The 19326-nt window shown below is 36.0% G+C and overlaps 1 protein-coding gene across 1 annotated transcript in view; it reads left to right on the forward strand.

Annotated features, from left to right (window-relative positions):
- Positions 1-19326, forward strand: part of ush2a (usherin) — a 198485-nt gene that overhangs the window by 92118 nt on the left and 87041 nt on the right. The window contains exons 45-52 of the mRNA XM_023332326.1: positions 671-818; positions 2610-2765; positions 4259-4406; positions 6301-6443; positions 15671-16362; positions 16676-16845; positions 16912-17078; positions 17187-17275. Coding sequence (XP_023188094.1) covers positions 671-818; positions 2610-2765; positions 4259-4406; positions 6301-6443; positions 15671-16362; positions 16676-16845; positions 16912-17078; positions 17187-17275 — 1713 coding nt within the window. The remainder of the gene's footprint in view (positions 1-670; positions 819-2609; positions 2766-4258; positions 4407-6300; positions 6444-15670; positions 16363-16675; positions 16846-16911; positions 17079-17186; positions 17276-19326) is intronic.

Here is a 19326-nt window from a genome sequence, read left to right on the forward strand (position 1 = left end):
AATACAGCAAAACAGATTTCCAGAGAGCAGAATATTGCTATAAGAGAAAGAAAAACATAGATAGACCATGGAGGACTCCACTTAGACATCTACAAAGTGAATGTGTGTGCCAGTGTGTCACTGTGCCTCATAAAGGTGATCGATTCTCTCAGCTCAATAACGAGGGTTGCGTGGCGACTGTGACATTTGGTGGGAAATGCCACTCCATTCTCAGCAACGTCTCTGACGACAGGCCAGATTTTAAGGCATATTTCCGATACGGATGCCACAATTTGTCAAACACCAGAAGAAATAGCTGACACTGCAGAACAGTGTCAGCTATACTACAGAGTAGTATAGAAAGGGGATAATCTAGAGAAGAGGAGTCTGTGAGAGTGTGAAAAGAAATTGAGAATGAAGGTGTTGAGAATAAGATGTAAATGAGAATGATTGAATAAAGAGTCAGAATGATGAGCAAGAACAAAAGATTACAAAATAAAAAAGCTAAAGACTGAGTTAATGCAGACCAGCAGCTTATGGCATTTAAGAGAGTATTTGTTAGAACAACACAGGTAAACCAGGTGACGAAGCAAGTAATTTTCTTTATAACCTTTACTTGTATAGTTTGTATGTGCAGAGAATGTACATATCTGGTCTAATTATGCTTTTATTTATTATTTCTTTTAATGAGGTGGAGTCACATACATTAGAGATGGCTCCAGAAGGCCCTATGCTGCTGGAGTTGACCAATCAAAGCTCCAGATCTCTCAGAGCCCGCTGGACTGCTCCTCCTCGAGCAAATGGAAACCTCCGCTACACACTTTACTACAAAAGCAAAGGTGACACCTGAAGTCTAACAGTATCTCTCTTCATTCTGGGTATATTTTATGTTTTCACAAACAAATTAAATGAAATCTAATGTTATGTTAATGTTAAAAAAATACAATTGCCAAAATTTCTCTGATGTTAATAATACTGCTATGGCAGTATTTACCAATATTTTACGTGATCAAATTTTTTATTCAATTACTCGATTGGTTGTCAGAATAATCAATAGATTACTGCCTTACTAAAAGTGTATGCCTAAACTTTGTCTCGTTCCTGAGTTGTTGCTCTGTCTGCAGCTCCTCCAGAGTTACCATTGGCCTCTTGACTACTTCTCTGATTAATACTATTCTTTTTCAGCTTTTCAGTTTAGGTAAATTGTCGTCTATTGGTAGATTTGCAATTGTGCCTTATTTTATTTCCAAATGATCTATTGTGCAGTGCAGATTTTCAGTGCTTGAGATGTTGTTTTATAATCTAATCCTGCTTTATGGTTCTTTATAACTTTATCCCACAGCGGTAATGAACCTTTGAAGCCTTTGCAGAATGTCTAAATTCATACTGAGTGTAAATTACAAAAAGGGAAAATTTATTAATTATCTGGGGACAGAATATAAAATGCTCACCACACTTTTCAGGTTTTATTAATTTTTTTTAATTCAATTGTTAATTATTTTTCTACACAGTTGTGTGCTACTTCATGTTGATATATCATTTAAATATATATATACATTGAGTTTTGTTGTTAAACCTAAAATGTGAACAAGTTCAAAGGTGTTTGAATACTTTGGTGAGGCGCTGTATGTGACCCTTACGAAAAGCAACAACTGACAGATGCTGTTTCTGTGTAGATATATGGGACTACAGTACTTGCTGATTGCCTGGGAGCATAGTAATGTTATTTCCAGTTTCAAAAGCACTCAGTGTTTTTGTCGTAGCTTTCAAAGAAGAGCAGAGCAGAACAATATGCATCGAGATGGACTGAGCTGTACACACAAATGCATGCAGACACTCCCAACAAACAAAGGAAACTTAGAAAGTCAGGCACGAAATAGGACGGTGTAAGAAGAAGTAATCAAACCAGACTAGTATCGGAAAATATTTTGAAGTATTTTTTTGATATAGCCTGTGACTTTAGGTCAGCGACAATCTAGGAATGTAAAGCTGGTAAAAGCAACAAAGACGAATTTCAATCATTATATCACTACAAATATTTGCATGATATAAGAAAAGAAGCAATGATTGCATTTAAAGCATGAAGTGTTGGAAATAACAAAATTCATGTAGATAAACAAAAAAGCTGGACTCTGGCAAAATATACCTTGAGTTAAAGTTGAAAGATTTGAGTTGAAAGATTTCAAAGAACACGCAGTCAAGTCATAAATAGGTTTTACATTTGACATACAGTGTATTGATCAGTGAAGAAGCAACATTAGTGAATGGACAAAGGATAAAAGTGTGCAGAAGGAGAAGAGCACTGCCTTGTTTTAGTTGAGCAAATGCTGCTGTTTCTTTGACGTAAACTTCCTCCACTGGTTTATATAGACCTGAATGATTAAGTATGTGTGTCCACTCAGTTATTTTGAAGAGATTCACAGAGTTTTCTTTTACTTTTAATTTAGTAAAATGAGTCTCAGTGATTGTGTTATTCTCCCAATTTGTCATTAAATTGTGTGATGCTTTATGTTATGGGTCTCCATTTAGAAGAAAAAAACACATATATTTAAAATAGCAAATGCACAATATTGCTGTTTTTCTTTCCGTTATATATAGAGGTCTCTGTTTCTGTGTTTGTCATCCGTTAGATGGTCATGGTGTGTTAGATGGAGGATCAGCAGCAGGCATTTGGTTGTCCGTGTCTGACCTACAGCCTTACACAAACTACAGTTTCTGGATCAGAGGATGTAACACACAGGGGTGTGTTGAAAGCCTGCCACTCATTGTCACGACACCCCCAGCAGGTACGCACTGTTTGGGAACCTCAGCACATTACCAAACAGAGTGAATGGAAATTTAATGCAAATCTTTGAAGAGATGATTGAATAAATTCACTCGATTGTTTTGAATTTGTATCATATCAAATGCTAAAAAGCATAAAATTTAATAAAGAGATGCTATAGAAAACTGTTAGAAAATGCATGCAGGATGACACAGATTGCACAAAAGAGTGTGCAGATTTATAAATGTTTATTCAGAAGTGTAATCTAAGAAAAAACTAATCTTTAAATATGTAGTTAGCTATCCTGCTAAAAACACTGAATTCACCCTTTTCTCCTCGTATGTGTTGGTCAGGAAACAACAAAAGACAGGCTTAGGAAAGTTCTGCTGTTCAAGTTCAAAACAAAGGCATAAGAAAGTATAAATTTTAAATACAAGACGTTTCCTCTCTTTCCATCTCTCTTTTTACCTCTGTGCCTCTGGCATCTCTTTAGACTTCTTTAAGGCAAACTGTCTTGATGCGTCCTTGTTTCACGAAAGAACAGAGAGAAGATAGCCGAGCAAGAGACAGAAGAGCAGAGTAGGAGGAGAGCAGAGAGAAAGAAGTGAACATAAAAGTGCATAGTTTAAAACGATTAGTGACACCTCTGATATTGTACCTGCTAACACAGCATGAGAGAGACACAGGCTCAACTGTGTGCGTGCGTGCGGGGGTGTGTGAGTGTGTGTGTGGATATTTTGTGTTATGTGTGCAGATTTGTGTGTTTATGTGAGTGAGGCAAGAAACACAACTCTTAATGAAATAAAGGAGGACATTGAAGGAATGAACATTCATCTGCACGTGGATCTCTCTTGAAAAGACAGAGTACCAAATGGAATACATTAGAAATATCAAATACTTCTTCTGCTGTAAAAACATGTTAAAAAAACAACCTGAACAAAGATACAGTACATTTAAAAAGATTACGCTTGCAAAGCAGCAGTAATTCTTTATCTACAAGATCAGCATCAGCTGAGGTACAAATTAAATCTGAAGTCCAATTTCTTAAAAAGAGAAAATAAATGAAAATGTTGTACTGTATGTCTAAATGCAAAATCAACTTTTTTTCTGTTTTTTTTTTTTTTTTAATCTCTTAGGTAGTTTTTCAATAATGCTTTTGTAATTGGTGGCCGTTAGTATTTTCTCTGCTTTTTTGTAGTTTCATTTGCATTAAAAGTATTGTTTATGCTGGTCAGCTACAGTTGTGTTTTTCCACATTTTTTGTGTTCATGTGTGATCCGTCTTTGCAATCGGACTTTCGCAGTAAGACGTCTTCAGCAATCAGTCCTGTTGCAGCAGAAGAGTTATATTTGATTGGAGGGTCACTTTCTGCATCAGAGAGCCCTCATATCACACAGTCAGCAGTGATCAAACTATGGTTGTCTTAATTACTGATCTTTTCTTATTCTTACTTTTTTGTTGTTGTTGTGTTGGTAAACATAAATTCTCTTTCACCTTCCAAAAACTGTTTTTTAGCCCCAGATGGATTGTCACCTCTGACTTTAGTCAGTGCAACTAACACCAGTCTAAACGTGTCGTGGTCTGCACCTGTCAACTCCAACGCGCCTGGCCCACTCCTGTACAGCTTGCACATGAGAACGTCTCCACAGAGCTCAATCATAAGGTAACCTGAAATTCTGAAACAGATGATAAAGTGCCATTCGGTAAATCATGACATGTTTAATACAAAGTTGACATTACTCAAAATGTCTTTGTTATGACAACTTGTCATTAATCTAGAAAAAATGTCTTCGCTATGACAACTTCACATTAACTAAGAAATTCTGATCTGACATAAATTTGTTATAAAAGTATTACTGATTAAACTTTAAACATTATGTAGCTTTATATTATTAAAGCTAAAGTTTAATCAGCAATACTTTTATAACAAATTTATGTCAGATCATGATTTCTTGGTTAATGTCAAGTTGTCATAACAAAGACATTTTGAATAATGTCAACTTTGTGTTAAAAGTGTCATGATTTATCGAATGACACTTTATGACAACAGTCATAAATATTCATGAAGACTTACTCATGTTCATGACAGGTGTTATGTCATGTTTATGACGGTGTCATGACAGTCTTATTCACAACCCGTCAAATAAAGTGTTACCGAGTACAATGAGTTTGTTGAAGAAACTAGATTGAGATAAATTGGTCTTTGTTTCATGATGGAGTCATATATGATATCCGCGATATATCACGGCACTTAATAAACAAAATGGAATCCATAATAAAATGCTAAATTTCACTGAATTAGCTGATGTCACATTTCCGGTCACCTAAATCCTCTTTTGTTCCCGTTATGATTGTTTGTTTGAACTCGAGTCATCTTCATCACATCTAGCTGCCTAAATGACTGAAATTACTGCTACGTGATTGGCTAATTAGCTCATAGAGTCAACGAGCAATTTGACCAAAATGGCTGGTAAGTCTAAATAACATTATCAGTCTTCCAGTAACTGAGTATTTTCTGTTGAACTTGGTCTCCTACTCTAAGTTATAGGCAAAACACAAAACTCTTTGAAATGTAGGTCACATAATGCTTTCTAAAATTTAAGTATATACATATGCATGGACACAAATAGAGGTACGTTATACCTCTTTTTGGTAGCAGATTATGACATCAATATAACAGAAAATTAGTACAACAAGGAGAACCAAAAGACAAAAATAGAAAGAAATTGCAAGGGGAAGAGTGAGGTCGAGAAATTGGGACAGAATAAAGAGAGAGAAGGTGTGAATCTGATATGTATTCATTACATGCTTCCTGACAACAAATTGCAATTTAATCCAAGAAGAGGAGGCTCTCATTCTGTGGTAATAAATAAATGACTAGCTACATGTATTATATATCAGACAGTCATGCCCTCCTCCTCCTCTTCTGCTATGGAAATCTCATTGTTACCTGATTTATTCATTCATTCATTCATTCCTTTCATCCATCTGATGGTAAATGGTCAACGGTGTCTCATTTATGACAGTTTTCTTTTACTTTGTCACACATTCTTTTGTGTAACTGTACTATGTGGGATCAGATATGCAGTCTCTTGTGCTGCTCTGTGTGAAGTGGTTACTTAAAATATAACATCATTTTAAATTCTGCCCAAAACATAAACAATTTAGAAGGTATTAAACAAAATTATGCTGGAGAAATAAGAATCCCATCCCTAACCTTGTGCTCAATATCACCAATAAGATTTTAAAAAGTGAAGCATAAATCACTCTGTTCTAAAGTCTGTTTTGTAATTTGGTGTCCAATGAGACATGCTCTGAATCAGTTGGCTTGATTTTAACAAATGTGCCAATAGTGCAGCCCAGTCAGAGCATTAAATTTTATTGGCCATATCATGCTAATGTTAAAGCGAAAATTAAGGAATAATATCATTGTTTATGTTGTTTTGCTTTTTAAAATCAGAAAATTAAAAAAATCGTACTTGCTTAACATCATTTCACTTTAAGTAGATCCAAACTGCATATTAGTAAATGTGTTGCTTGTGTCTGTTCGCTTTTAGGCTTTTGGAAAATGCAACAGACACCCACTCCTATTATGTAGAGGGTTTGTCACCTTTCACAAACTACCTGGTCAGAGTGGTGGTTTCACATATTCATGGGCAGACAGTGGGGCCTTGGGCAACGCTACGCACAGCAGAAGACCGTAAGTACTGATACATGTACTGATGATGTGTAAGTGTAAAATTTTGTGCAATTATTTTTCAAAGATGGATGCAGTTACAGTTACAGCTGAAGTGCAATGAGACTATGCAAAAACAAGTGTTATAAAAATCTGAAAAACAAAATTTGTTGTATGATGGTAAGCATAATTGAGTATGTGTTGGGGAAAAACACACAGTATTGGTGTTTTTATTTGGGTCATCTTAAGACAGTGGTTGCAAGAAATAGCTTTTGTTTAATGTTTAATGCGCTGCTCATAACATAGGTCCTGTCAAATTTAGAAGTAAACTCAGCAACTGGTTTATATCTCCCCCAGTTTGTTTATCCACAGTCCCATTTAAATGCAAGTGATATTGACATACCTGTTCATTCTTATGACTGGGATACTGGGAAGCAAACATTTGTTCAAAGCACAGTGAGTTTAGCTGATTGTAGGACCGAAATACAGACAGAAGGCAGAAATTAATGCAAAAATACAGTGATTTGATAAATATAGTTACTTAAACAAAGTCAATGTCCAAATCTAAACCATGAAACAAGAAAACCTGAGACTGAAATAAGTAAAAAATACATAAACACAAGAACTGAAAATAATGCAACGAAATGAAACCAGCAGAGACTAAATCAACTATAGATGAATATTTACTGAGGAGAGGTGATATGGGGAACAAAAGTTCGAGAAAGAACTAAAATATAAGGATAAAGGAGACGGAGAAAATCAGTAACAGGAGACATAGAAAATAGGAAGTAAAGACTGCACAGCACAGAAAGGACCAAACTAAACAAAATAAAACAGGTGATTGCAAATGAAAAATTCAGAACTTAAAGGGATCCACATCTAGTTGAACATGTTTTTCTTAAAGATGTTAATGAAATGTAATGTACAAAAACTCAGACGTTCTTCAAAAATATTACATCTTTACAGTGAACACAAAACAAAATAAGTCAAGGTCATAGACCTTGACCTTGACTCTCAATTTACAAAACGTCTGGATTGAGGTAAACTGCCTCAAAACTTCCATACATGAGATATCAGTTGAAATTAACAAATATGATTGGCTTACATTCTATTGTTTATTATATTAGCTATAGCCACATGAAATCAAAACAAATAGGAAGATAATGAATTGATATTTTAAAGTGACCATTAAGAACATTTTAAGAAAATGTTTTGATCCCAGTGCTTATTGCAAACAACTTGAGGCAGAAACTGGAGCTTTTGCAGCATACACTCTCTTTCTGGGTTGGCATTTCTAAACACTAGCTGCAAAAATATAACCTTTTTGACATATTCTCTCCTCTTTATGCGTTTGGCCCTCCTCATTTCCCCTTATTGTTTCAGCATTGTCCTCTATTTCAACACACTCCATCCGTGTGTCAATACTTTATTTAAATTGTTCAAAACGGAATAGCCTACAGTATTACCACTAAATGTGGACCCATTAAAGACTGCAACTCTAAATGCAGAAAACCTAACATAGTAGAATAAACACAAAGTCTGACAAATTAGAGCATGTGGCCAGTTTACTACTAATAAAACAGTCCAAAGATGTATCTAGCTTTCCTTAAGTTAATCTGTGGTTGTAACTGCAGGAAAAAAACATAAAAGGAAAGGAGGTTTTAGAAACCTGGACAAAGGATGGATTGGGTGAAACACACTGGCAGGGTTAGATTTGCTTACAGTAAGGTATGTCTCTGTGTGTGAGTGACCTAGCCAGTGTCATTGTGGGCTAATTGCTGTAATAGAATCATATTAGCCACTGGAACAGCCTCCTCAGTGCAAAGTTATAAATTAATTAGCACCATGATATTATCACATGCATTATCATTAAGCAGCCGAGTTTTGCATACATTTATAGGTGCATACCCACACACAAAAATGCATACAAAGCACTTGCATGTTTTTGCATGTAGCTACACATTTATATGAGCACTAGTGCATCTTCTTACATTGCATTGCATGCACACTCCCATTCACACACACACAATTGTAAGCATTTAGGATGCATTACGCTGCAGTTCTGTGCTTCTGTCATTCAGTTGTGCAGAATTAATTTCCCTCCAGCAAACACAGATATGCATGCACATTAACAGACCAACAAGCACATCTATATTCACACTAACTCTCAACCATATGGAGTACCTATCAGATACTTAAACATGCCACTACTTGAGCCAGGGTCATAATATCAGCGTGTCAGACTTTGACAGGACTGTCTGATAGCTTTGTGCAATGCCAAATCTCCCATGTACCTTGAATATAACCATTCAAGGAACAGTGAAGCTGCTTGGATTAATTGTTAATTGGCACATAGTTACAATATCTACTCATTATAAATAACTTTGCCACTGGAAGTACAGAACTACCATAGTAGTATCAATTTCTCAGCAGTCCTCACAGAATGTTATGCATTACATTAAGATTTATGAAAGTTCTGGTTATTTGGATAAAGAAAAAGTGCAACATTTTAACACGCCTCAAAAAAAAATGTCTTGGTTGTAGCCAGACTTTGCCATGTAAAATAATTTAAACGGTGGTAGATCAGTATGACTGAGAAGAAGGTAAACAAGTAATCTCTTCAAAAACAGATTCTGTATAGTATGATGATTCTTATACAGACTGATGAAAATATTATTTTGCAAAATTTATGAACGGGTAAGTTGTTTTCCGATCAGAATAGCTGTTTGTTATTGTATGGTTGTTAGCAAATTACCCTAATACATTTATTTTCAAAAATGTAGTAAAGCTATTTTTAGTCTCAAAACAGGTAGCTAATAAAAGTAATTGTTTAACATAATGACTTTTTGTTAAAAAAGGTTTAAAATTTTACAAATTTCACACTGTCTTTGTTTTATCTGAGAAATATCTACAATTTTATGTCATATTAGCTAAAAAACCTGTTTGAGCAATCCTACTATATCTTTTATATTCTCTACTTTTTCTTACTTTTTTATCTCTTTCAAAAGAAAGTTTTGTTACTTTTTACAAAAGTAAAAGGCGTAGAATAAAAAATAGGGTAAAAAATAAAGATAAAAATCTAGATGAAATGGGGTAATATGAGGAACAGAAGAAGAAAGAGGAAAAGAAGAAAAGAGTGGACTAATGACAGAACAGAGGGAGAGAGAGAGACCCATGCTCCTTCCTTCCTTTTTATCATTCCATTAAAGTTTTATATCCATCTTTTTAATGTAATTTGGTCCCTATGAATTCCTGTCGCTGCAGAACAGACAGACGGCTCCTGTGAACATAAACTCTAGCCGTGTTGGACAGCTCCCTTTCCTCTGTCTACTCCCATGTTCACACCAGCTAAGTGATCTAAGAGTGTGTGTCTGTGTGTGTAAATGTGCGCCTGTGCACGCACTGGAAGAGAGGTGCGTATGTCAGAGTGCTACGAAGAATATGAATAAAGAGTAAGAATAAAGCACCACTTGAACAAAATGATCCTAGCAAAGCTGTCTTAGAAAGTGAAAATGTGAGTCTATGTGTGTGTAAGAACATTAAATAACATTAAAAACATGAAAGAATAATCCCTCATCACCCAAACTAAACCGTAGCATGGTGAGATAGAGGAGCAGTACAGGTGAAAGAAGCTACAGAGATGAGGTTAGAGGTAACGGCAGAACACAAAGAATTCATGTTATTTAATTAATTACTGACTGCATTAATAAAACATTCCCCTGTCTTTTTTTTCTTGTATTTTAGTCAGTTATCCCCACAGGAATATTGTATTTAAAAATCATAATCCTACATTTTTACCGATTTAAAGAAGTGTGAATGTAATTAGTAACAGGACATGTCTATATTACAGTATATAGAAAAAAAACATAAAATATTTTTTATCCTAAATATTTGAATTAAAAAACACACACCACTCCTAATATTTGCAGGGATTCTTTAAAGAAATTTCTTCAGAAACAAGTACTTCATGATGATGGCATCATGCATTTGTCTTTTCTGTTTAACACACTTTAAATATCACAAATGAGCAGAGATCACTTAAGCAACATCAAGAAAAGCTCACCAGGAAAACATCATGATTTTCTTTTGTGACTGTGTCATATTGTGTTTTTTTCCCATGTCAAGTTTGGTAGGTGATTTTATTTGTCTAGTCCTTAAAGGGATAGTTCAGTGTAAGTAAGCTAAGGTTGATGAGCAAAAACCTTGTTGTTGCAGCTCATTGGAGGCTGTGATTGCCATTTTGTTTTTTTGCGCTCATCTCTTTTGCATAAGCTTAAAGCATAAAGCACATTTCTCTCTGTTCTTATGAATTGTATGTTTAAGCAGATGATAATGACAATCTTATTTGTTGGTTGATCTGGATTTCACAACTTTTTTAAAGTGGTTGTAGGAAAATGCAACAGACGTTGTAGGACAATGAGAAATCAGATCAGTTGAATACATTTACCTCTCAACTGAATAAATACAAAAATGGTGTTTAAAATAGACTAAATTGAGTAAGGTTTTGTATTTAAGTGTAGTAGATAAATGACGTCTAAATTTAAAAGTTGACTTGAGGAGCAAGTCAGCTTGCTCATATCACCTACTAACACTTAACACTAGTTAAGTATTAGTAGGTGATAGGTGGTAGTAACACTTACCATTTAGTTTAAGTAGAACAAGTGTAGCTTTAGAATGTAATAAATAACTTAGAAAATAAGAACTGAAAGTAAAAATTATTGCTTATTCTAATGTCAATGTAGTAATCTACTTGGTAGAAAAACCTTTTTATGACATGCAGCAAACTTTAAACAACCTTCAGCATGTTTTTTCTTCAGAAGTGGAGTCTTGTGCATTGAGTGTGCACAGAGGCCATGCTGTTTAATGTGAAACTTATCTCTTTATGGTAGAACTGTAAACTGTAACAAAGGACTTTGTAACATTAAGATCACTTAGAAGTAAGTAATCAGATGAAAGAACAGACACTTTAAAATTTCAGAAGATAGTGTAGAATTTGAAATTCTAGATCAATACATTTCTAAAACATATTACACATTTTTAGAAATGGGTGCTAATGGGTTGCTTAAAATGATTAACAAGATGAGTGCTTTTTGGGTATATAATTTTTCTGACTAAACATCTTTGCATTCATACGGTGATCAGGTAATGATGGTCACCACTTATGTAGATAATCTAGAAAAAACAAACCACTTCCTTGTTTTAGTTCTAAAAGCCACACCTTGCTTTTTTCTTCCTTCTGCGCTTTGTTTAGGTCAAAAGGTTACACATATTGAATTAAATAGATCATCCTAAATCATTAGTGCATGTGAAGGATATTAAGGGAGTTGATTGATTGACATTTTTAACTATTAAGGTAGTGGTAGTTACTTAAAGGCTCATGTGAGTCTCATATAGTCGGGAAATGCCAGCTTATGACCTTGGTCATACCTCATCCTCTTTCTGACCGCCTCTTCAGAGAATCCTAAAGCCGCAGTGACTTTAAATAATCTGCAGCAAAGTAAAGATATGAAATGCAATGTAAATTCCTCCCGTATTACTTGTCACGTTTTGACACCTTGTTGTAAGTATCTTGATAACAGTAAAGCTCAGCATTTGTTCTCATTATGACTCCTAGGAGCCTTGAATCACCTTCAAAAGCCCAGTCACCCCCTCACACACAAAACACACACACATGCTTGTGACCCTGTGCAGGGCTAAAAATAATACCCTTCTTCTTTTCTCTCACATGGACATGCATAGATATACACACTAAACATATGTAGACTGTTAAATACACACATGTATGTGTGCACAAGAATGAACGAGAAGATACGCTTACAAATACACCCCTACACACATCCCTTCTTCCTCACCTCATCCCCCTCTCCAAGCCCTTGTCAGTTGATTGTGTTATTACTATGCTAACCAAATCCTTATAAATGTGATTTAAGGCTTGGCGGCCCAGCAATCCTGTTTTAGCCTTCTGCTACTGTGGTTTTTTTTTGTTTTTTTTTTACTGGAGAGAGGAGGAGTAAAGGTGGGTGGTGCGGATGTACGGATGAAAGGAAAGGAGTAGAAAAAGGAGACAAGAAGGCAAGAAGACTAGAGAGATTCAAAAAGATTAAGAATGTATGGAACATTTGGACATTTTAGGATGATGGATAAAGAAACAAAGGAGGTGAGAAGGAGAGTATAGCAAGTCCCAAAAATTTGACGGACCTAATGCAATCCAAAACTTGCTTCCTTCTTTCCAGAAACCAGTAAAGCATTAGCATCCACCTTCCACTCCACCTCTCCCAGCTTCTCCCCTTCAAAAAAAAGCATCAAGTGCATCTTAAATGAACATTTCAATTGAAAAACTTAACAGCCCTTCAAATTGCAGAATTTTACACGCGTCAGTAAAGCCTAAATAACACTCAACACTTGGAGAGAAAGGAGAGGGTGAGGAGGCAGGAGAGAGGGAGGGAACAGTGGAAGGATAGGGGCAACAACGAGGGCCATTTTGAGTGGTGGACGGGAACTGGATCAAGGTGACTTAAATCAATGATGTTTTAAAATTGCTTAGCATTTTCTGTTAGTCTCCTCAGTTTTTGCATGTCTGTAAGGAATCTTAATTAGACCATGCTACAAAAACTGTCCTAAATAAATGCATTGTCTGATTAAACATTCAACGTACAGTCAGAAACTCGACCATCCACAACAATATGCAAGCATGCAGGGAAGCACTCTGACATGGACATGCAGAGAAAGGGAGATGGGCTACTTGGTTATTCGTTGGGTTCAGTGGACCTTTGGTGGTAATTGAATCAGTGTGAGTGCTGAGTAGAGCTAGCATAAAAACCTGTTAACCTAAAAGGTCAGCTTCCTGCATTGTTTATGTAGTTGGAGACCAGAGAGAGGGAGAAAGAGAGACCCGATACAAAGTACAAATGGGAGACAGAGAACGGGATAAAATGGGAGAAGCGGTAAGAGGAGGACAAAGGCTGACTGTATAAGACAGAAAGCTTGAAATAAAACAATGTTTTATCTTAAACGTTGCATGTGTGTGCAGGTGTGATATGGGTATGTTAAAACTGCTGAAATCTTGCTAAAATATGACTTGTAAGCAAACACAGTTCTACCAAACTGATCATTTTATCACAACAATCTAACCTCAAAAATAACTAAATTAAACATATTTTAATTTTAAACTTCTTAATGTTCCTGTTAAAATTATGTCACTTGTTCCTTTGCTTGTTTTATGTGGTATAATTGTCGTTACTGTTGGTTCTAGTGAGTGCTTGAAGCATGTGTCGACATTATTGCCTTGACATTACACATTAAAGTTATCTTCTTGTCATTTTCTACATTCAAAATACAAGTTGCACATGTTTTTTTTTTAAGTGGAATAAAAACAGGAACTTAACGTGTTATTAATATTTTAGCGTGTTTGGAACTTCAAATCTCCAGGCATTAGTTAGCACCTTAGTCTGTTGGTAGTTGGTCCCATGAATCAATTGATAATGTAGCAAAAGTTCACAGTTTACTGTCTAGTTGCAGAGATGCAGGCATGCACATAGACATGTCTATGTCATTCACGTATGCCTAATCTCAAATGAATTTATGCTCTTATACAATTGCTAATCTCATTTCACTCAATTCCTTTCTGCCTATCCCTCACAAACACACAGACACACACATATCACCATCTGGGAAAGCCGTTAGCGGTTAGCGGTAGCACTTAGCGGCGCAGCACGCTCCCTCAGTCCGCTCAGTCACCTTGATCTGCTTGCCCTTCACACAGCACCATTACTGCTATACTGCATCTCTGTGGGTGTGGGCATGTGAGTTAATGTGTGAGTTAGGAATAGTGTGTGTTGCTGTGTATGTCCATTATAGAGCAGTACAGTGGGATGTAAATGCCAGGGGAGGAGGAGGATGTGGGATTACCTTCAAACAGGCTTCCATGAAGTGAAGTGGTCTCATGTTCATTTTTACCCTGGCATAGTCATGTGATAGCCATGTGACTTTTTGTCCACTGGTTTCTCTGCCTCTTTCTAAAAGGATTATTTTCTTTTTAACTTAGAAGACTTTAAGCCACAGTCTCACTCACTGAAAATGGCATAAGCAGAATAGGACAGTTACTGGTGTCAAGGTGCAGCGAAGGTTTTTACATTTCTCGCCCTACATTTGAAATACAAAACCAGAAAAACTGAGTGACCAGAGTTTTCTCTAGTTCTATGAAGCTGCTTCTGGATACTGCTGGTCAGCTGGCCTAAAGATGGTTACTATTTTTTTCCTGTATGCTTACAAGAATGACAAATTATGCTAATTGTGGAAATGAAAGCAGCACCACCCCAGGTTTGCTGCTTTTAAAACTACAGCTGTCAAACTATGTGCTTCATGACTTTTAAGGACCAACGAACAGATAACCCAGATTATCAGCTGATCTCATCTTATTGTACTTGGAGTGTTACAATGTATACTGTAAGAGCAGAAGCCTGTAAGTATAATATTCTGCACATTAAGCAGAGATTATCACCATCACCTGGCGTTTATTCTCTTTAAGTCTATGTAATAAAATAAAAGTAACTTGAAATACATTTTATAGTTGACATTATAGCTGTAATGATCAAAATATATATTGGCAGCAGTGAGAATATGTTTTAATCAAGTTTTGCTCCTTTCTTTAATGTGGAGCATTGAAACATTGGTTCATTATTCGTCCCTCAAATCATTCTGAGCAGATAGCTTCACTAAGCAGGGTAATCAATTCATTTTTTTACCATTCATGTAGAGCCAAATCAAAAACATAGACCCAAAATACTAAGTACTTTATCAGCTCTAACTATTCCCAGACCCTGATGTTCTTTATATTTTCAGTTGTTCCATGTAATTGAAAATTGCTGGCCATACTGGCTAAACATAATTTTGTTAATAAATAAATAAATCTTTTCAGCCACTAAAACCTGAATGATTTTATGGTTTTTTTGTGGATGTCTTGATTGTGAATTAACAATATTTACTGTAGTCTAGTCAGGCTTGCATCAAATTGTAACTACCAAAAACTTTAAATCCCACTTATTTATTGCCTTAGTGAAAGAAAGTGAAAAGATGTGAATATTAATAGTAATCCCTTGAACATTGATTTCAAAATTACTCTTACCTTTTGGTGTTTTTGTTATGTTGCTGTCTTATATTTTAACTCTTTTGAAATAATCCTGCTTTTCACTTTTCTCTCTTGCTTTTTTAAAATAATATTTTAATTTTTTCTTGTTTATCTTTTTCTGCAGGTCCAAGCCCCGTAGCCTCACCGGCCATTATGGGACTTCAGTCGCGGAGTGCATTAATTACCTGGGATCCTCCTGCACAAACAAATGGCATCATTACAAATTATACACTATATCTTTACTCAGGTTCCATCACTTCTTCAGATCATGACCCTGATGCAGTCCCCAGCACCAGATCGACCTACACCTCAAATTTGTCTTCTAAGCCAAGTGTCTTGCCCAACTTTGATGGAATACGTCAACATTCAAATTTCAACTTCCTGACATTGTCAGATCCTAGCAGACCAAAAGGCTCAAGCCTCAACTCTACATCTTCTGCAGATTATGATAACGAGTTCAGCACAACTAAAAAATATATACACAGTGTCATTTTCTCCACCTCAAGGCCTGGTACTGTTGAAAATAATCAAATGAACTCATCTAGTGAGAGCACTGAAAGTCGTGGCCACAATATTGTCTTATTCAAACCGACTGAGCCCAAAACCAGCAGTGTAGAAACGAACCTCTCACTTTCAGCCCCAAATTCTACTTTGAGCATCTTCAATCCTGATCATTTCATCACTCAAGATCCATTCACCTTCTCCAGTTTTTTAGCCAACACATCAAGATCTACTCCTCTGTCTGTCACTGTTCCTGGAAATACCACCAGTTACACTTTCCTCAATCTGCATCCCTACCAAAGGTTCAGCCTCCAGGTACTAAAGGGATTACTATAGAAGAGAGCACTGTGCTATATAAAAGTCAAAACATGGCTGAAGATGTAATAAATATGTTTTCTTCCTATTTCATGCAGATTTTTCCAGTAACACATATTGAAATGTTTTCATAGTGGTAGAATAATTATGTATAATTGGACTTGATAATGTTACACATACATATTTTCTTGTTTCCCAATAATAGAGGAAACTAGAACTAAAGTTGAGGATAATTGTTAACTAATTTCTGATAGAATGTATCATGTAAAAAGTTTAACACTGTGACATTACAGAGCCATTTTCCATCATCCAGGTGAAAGCATGCACCATCGTTGGTTGCTCAGTGTCCGGGGGGTCTCAGTACTTCCAGACCCTCCCAGCTCCATCTGAAGGAGTTCCTGCACCTCACCTTTACTCTGACACACCAACATCTGTTCTCTTGTCCTGGGGTGCCCCAGAAAGAAGCAATGGACCACTAGAACGGTGAGAAACAGGCTCCTAGACTTTATTTATTATTTCGTGTGATTCTGAATTTTGTGTTTGCTGTAGCTGGGAGATTGAGCGCAGAGTTGCCGGAACAAAGCAACCCTCCACAGTAGGCCACCTTCTGCCAGTTCCTCCCCCTCTTTCGTTCCTCGACTCCTCATCAGCTCTTAGTCCTTGGACAGCCTACCAGTATCGACTTGTGCTCCACAATCAGGCTGGAAAGGCTACAGGTAAGACTTTAATAACTTTGTTATTGTTTTCAGTCTGAGATGTTTCATATTTACACCTTCTGTATGTTTGAAACACTGTTCTTAAGCTGCATATTTTTATACATACAGGGCCTTGGGTCAGTGTCAAAACCAGACCTTCTCGTCCAGCTGGACTGAGTCCCCCAGGAGTAAAAGTTCTTGGATCAGAGTCGCTTCAAGTGAGGATTTTCTTACTTTCTTTCTTATTCTTTTTAAATGCCGACATACCCACTTACCTGGGTATTTATGAACATACTAATTGATAGGATTGTAGTTTTATTTCAGTAAGAAAGTCGCTGATACAAAACAGTTTTACCTCACAAGGAATTTCGCAGTTTTATATCCCTGAGTAATCTAGTCACTATTACCATGTTTATATTTACTTAAACCAAAGAAATAATAAAGTAGAGCTTCATTGAGAATCTCCTCAGTCACTGTTGGATTGACTGAGTAAAAAAGACAAAGCAATGTCACACAGATTCTTCTGTCTTTCCCTTTTCGGATTTAATGAGAGAGAGGAGCGTTCAATTCAAGGTCCCCTTCAGAAATGGGAGGGGCTGTGACCCTGTCTGTAGCAGCTTCCTTCCTGTCGGCCATTTTGAAGGAGTGACTGGAATGGATTTCCACCAGTGGCTAATCTCTCATCAAGGCCTATCTTTGAAAGCTACTGAAACAATATTACATGCATCCACACACACACGCAAAGATGCACACACACTTGCACTCACAGCCCTACACTAATGCTAACTGCAGAAAAATGCTAATGCCTGTCATCCTTTCAGAACCGCCCCTGTCATTGCTGCAGCAGCTCAGCTTTACGGGTCACAGGTCTAAGAAGAAAAGCGTTCCTTCCTGGTTGTTGCTAATTGGGCAGACAGGAAGCCGCTTCCTGGTTATCAACTGACCTTGACAACACATTGGAGGATTTTGAATATCTTCCTAACAAATAATATATACATGGTTTCTTCTTCTCTCCTAAAAAAACAGACTTTGAGGGTATAAAGGAAAAGTCCATTGAAACCATCACAGATGATACTTTAGAGACTTGTACAGCGATTTAGAAAAACTAAAAGTGTAATTAGAACTATCTAATAAAGTTATACATAGTGGAAAAAGGATTGCAAATGTACAGGTTAAACAAAATCCTCATAAAAGATAAGTAAAAGGTATGAAATGTATCCAGCTAGTTTCATGTGTTTACATTATTTTTACTAACAAATGGAGCTGCAAATCTTACATTTTTGAAAGTATTAAACATCTTTTTTTTGCTAAAATTGATAACAAAAAGTACCATTTGAATATTTTCACATTTCTTCAAGTTTTTGTGCTGAAGCAGTCCAAAGTCCTATAATGTAATGATCAGAAACATTACTGTACTGCTACATTATGAAAATAGAGCTAATAGGAAAAGATTACGAGTCCAGGCTATTAAACCATTCTAATAATCAAGCGCATCCTTTCAAAGTAAAATACACAGAGCAGCTTGTCACCTGTCAAAGCACTCATGATGGGTAGTTTAAATTCTTATTTTCACTTCTCATTAAATTAGATAAAGGTTTACAAAAACTTTTCAAAAACAGAATAAAGTTACATTATTCTGTTTTTGCAGTCCTAGTTTAAGGTAGTAAGTTGTAATTTGTGTTTGACATCATTTGCTAGGAATGTTTTTTGCTTCCTGTACGACTATTATTTTATACAAATGCTACAGTGGGAGAAATTTATGAGGAATTCACCGAATTGTGAGGTATGAATATGAAATGTCCTGTCCAATTTTGTTCTTCTTTCCAGCTGGAGTAAAAACACAAATTTCTCTGTTTTTGTAGAGTATGAATTGGCCTTAAAACTCTAATCTCAGACCACAAGTCTAAGTCAAGTTCAAAGTCTTTGTTTTTAGGACTTAAATACAACTCAGATAACATGTTCACTCTGTAGTCACCATCTTTGTGACATATGCATGTAATTTAAGACATTAAATTACATAAAGTGAACTGACACCAAGGAACACACCTGACATGCCTGGGATAAAGTTTAGAGAGATTTTAAGCAGGGTAGGTTATGAAACAATAACTTTAGCTTTGATTTAGCCATTTAAAGTGAGATGTTAGGGTGCTCTTATTTATTGTACACCAGAAATAATTAGTTAATTTTATGGCACATGTATAATGATTTAATCTCTAAATGTAGTTTAATTGTTTTCTCTCGATATTGTTAGTATTTAAATTAATCAAGT

Source organism: Xiphophorus maculatus, chromosome 4 (genome assembly GCF_002775205.1).
Source record: "Xiphophorus maculatus strain JP 163 A chromosome 4, X_maculatus-5.0-male, whole genome shotgun sequence".
NCBI classification, from domain to species: Eukaryota; Metazoa; Chordata; class Actinopteri; order Cyprinodontiformes; family Poeciliidae; genus Xiphophorus; species Xiphophorus maculatus.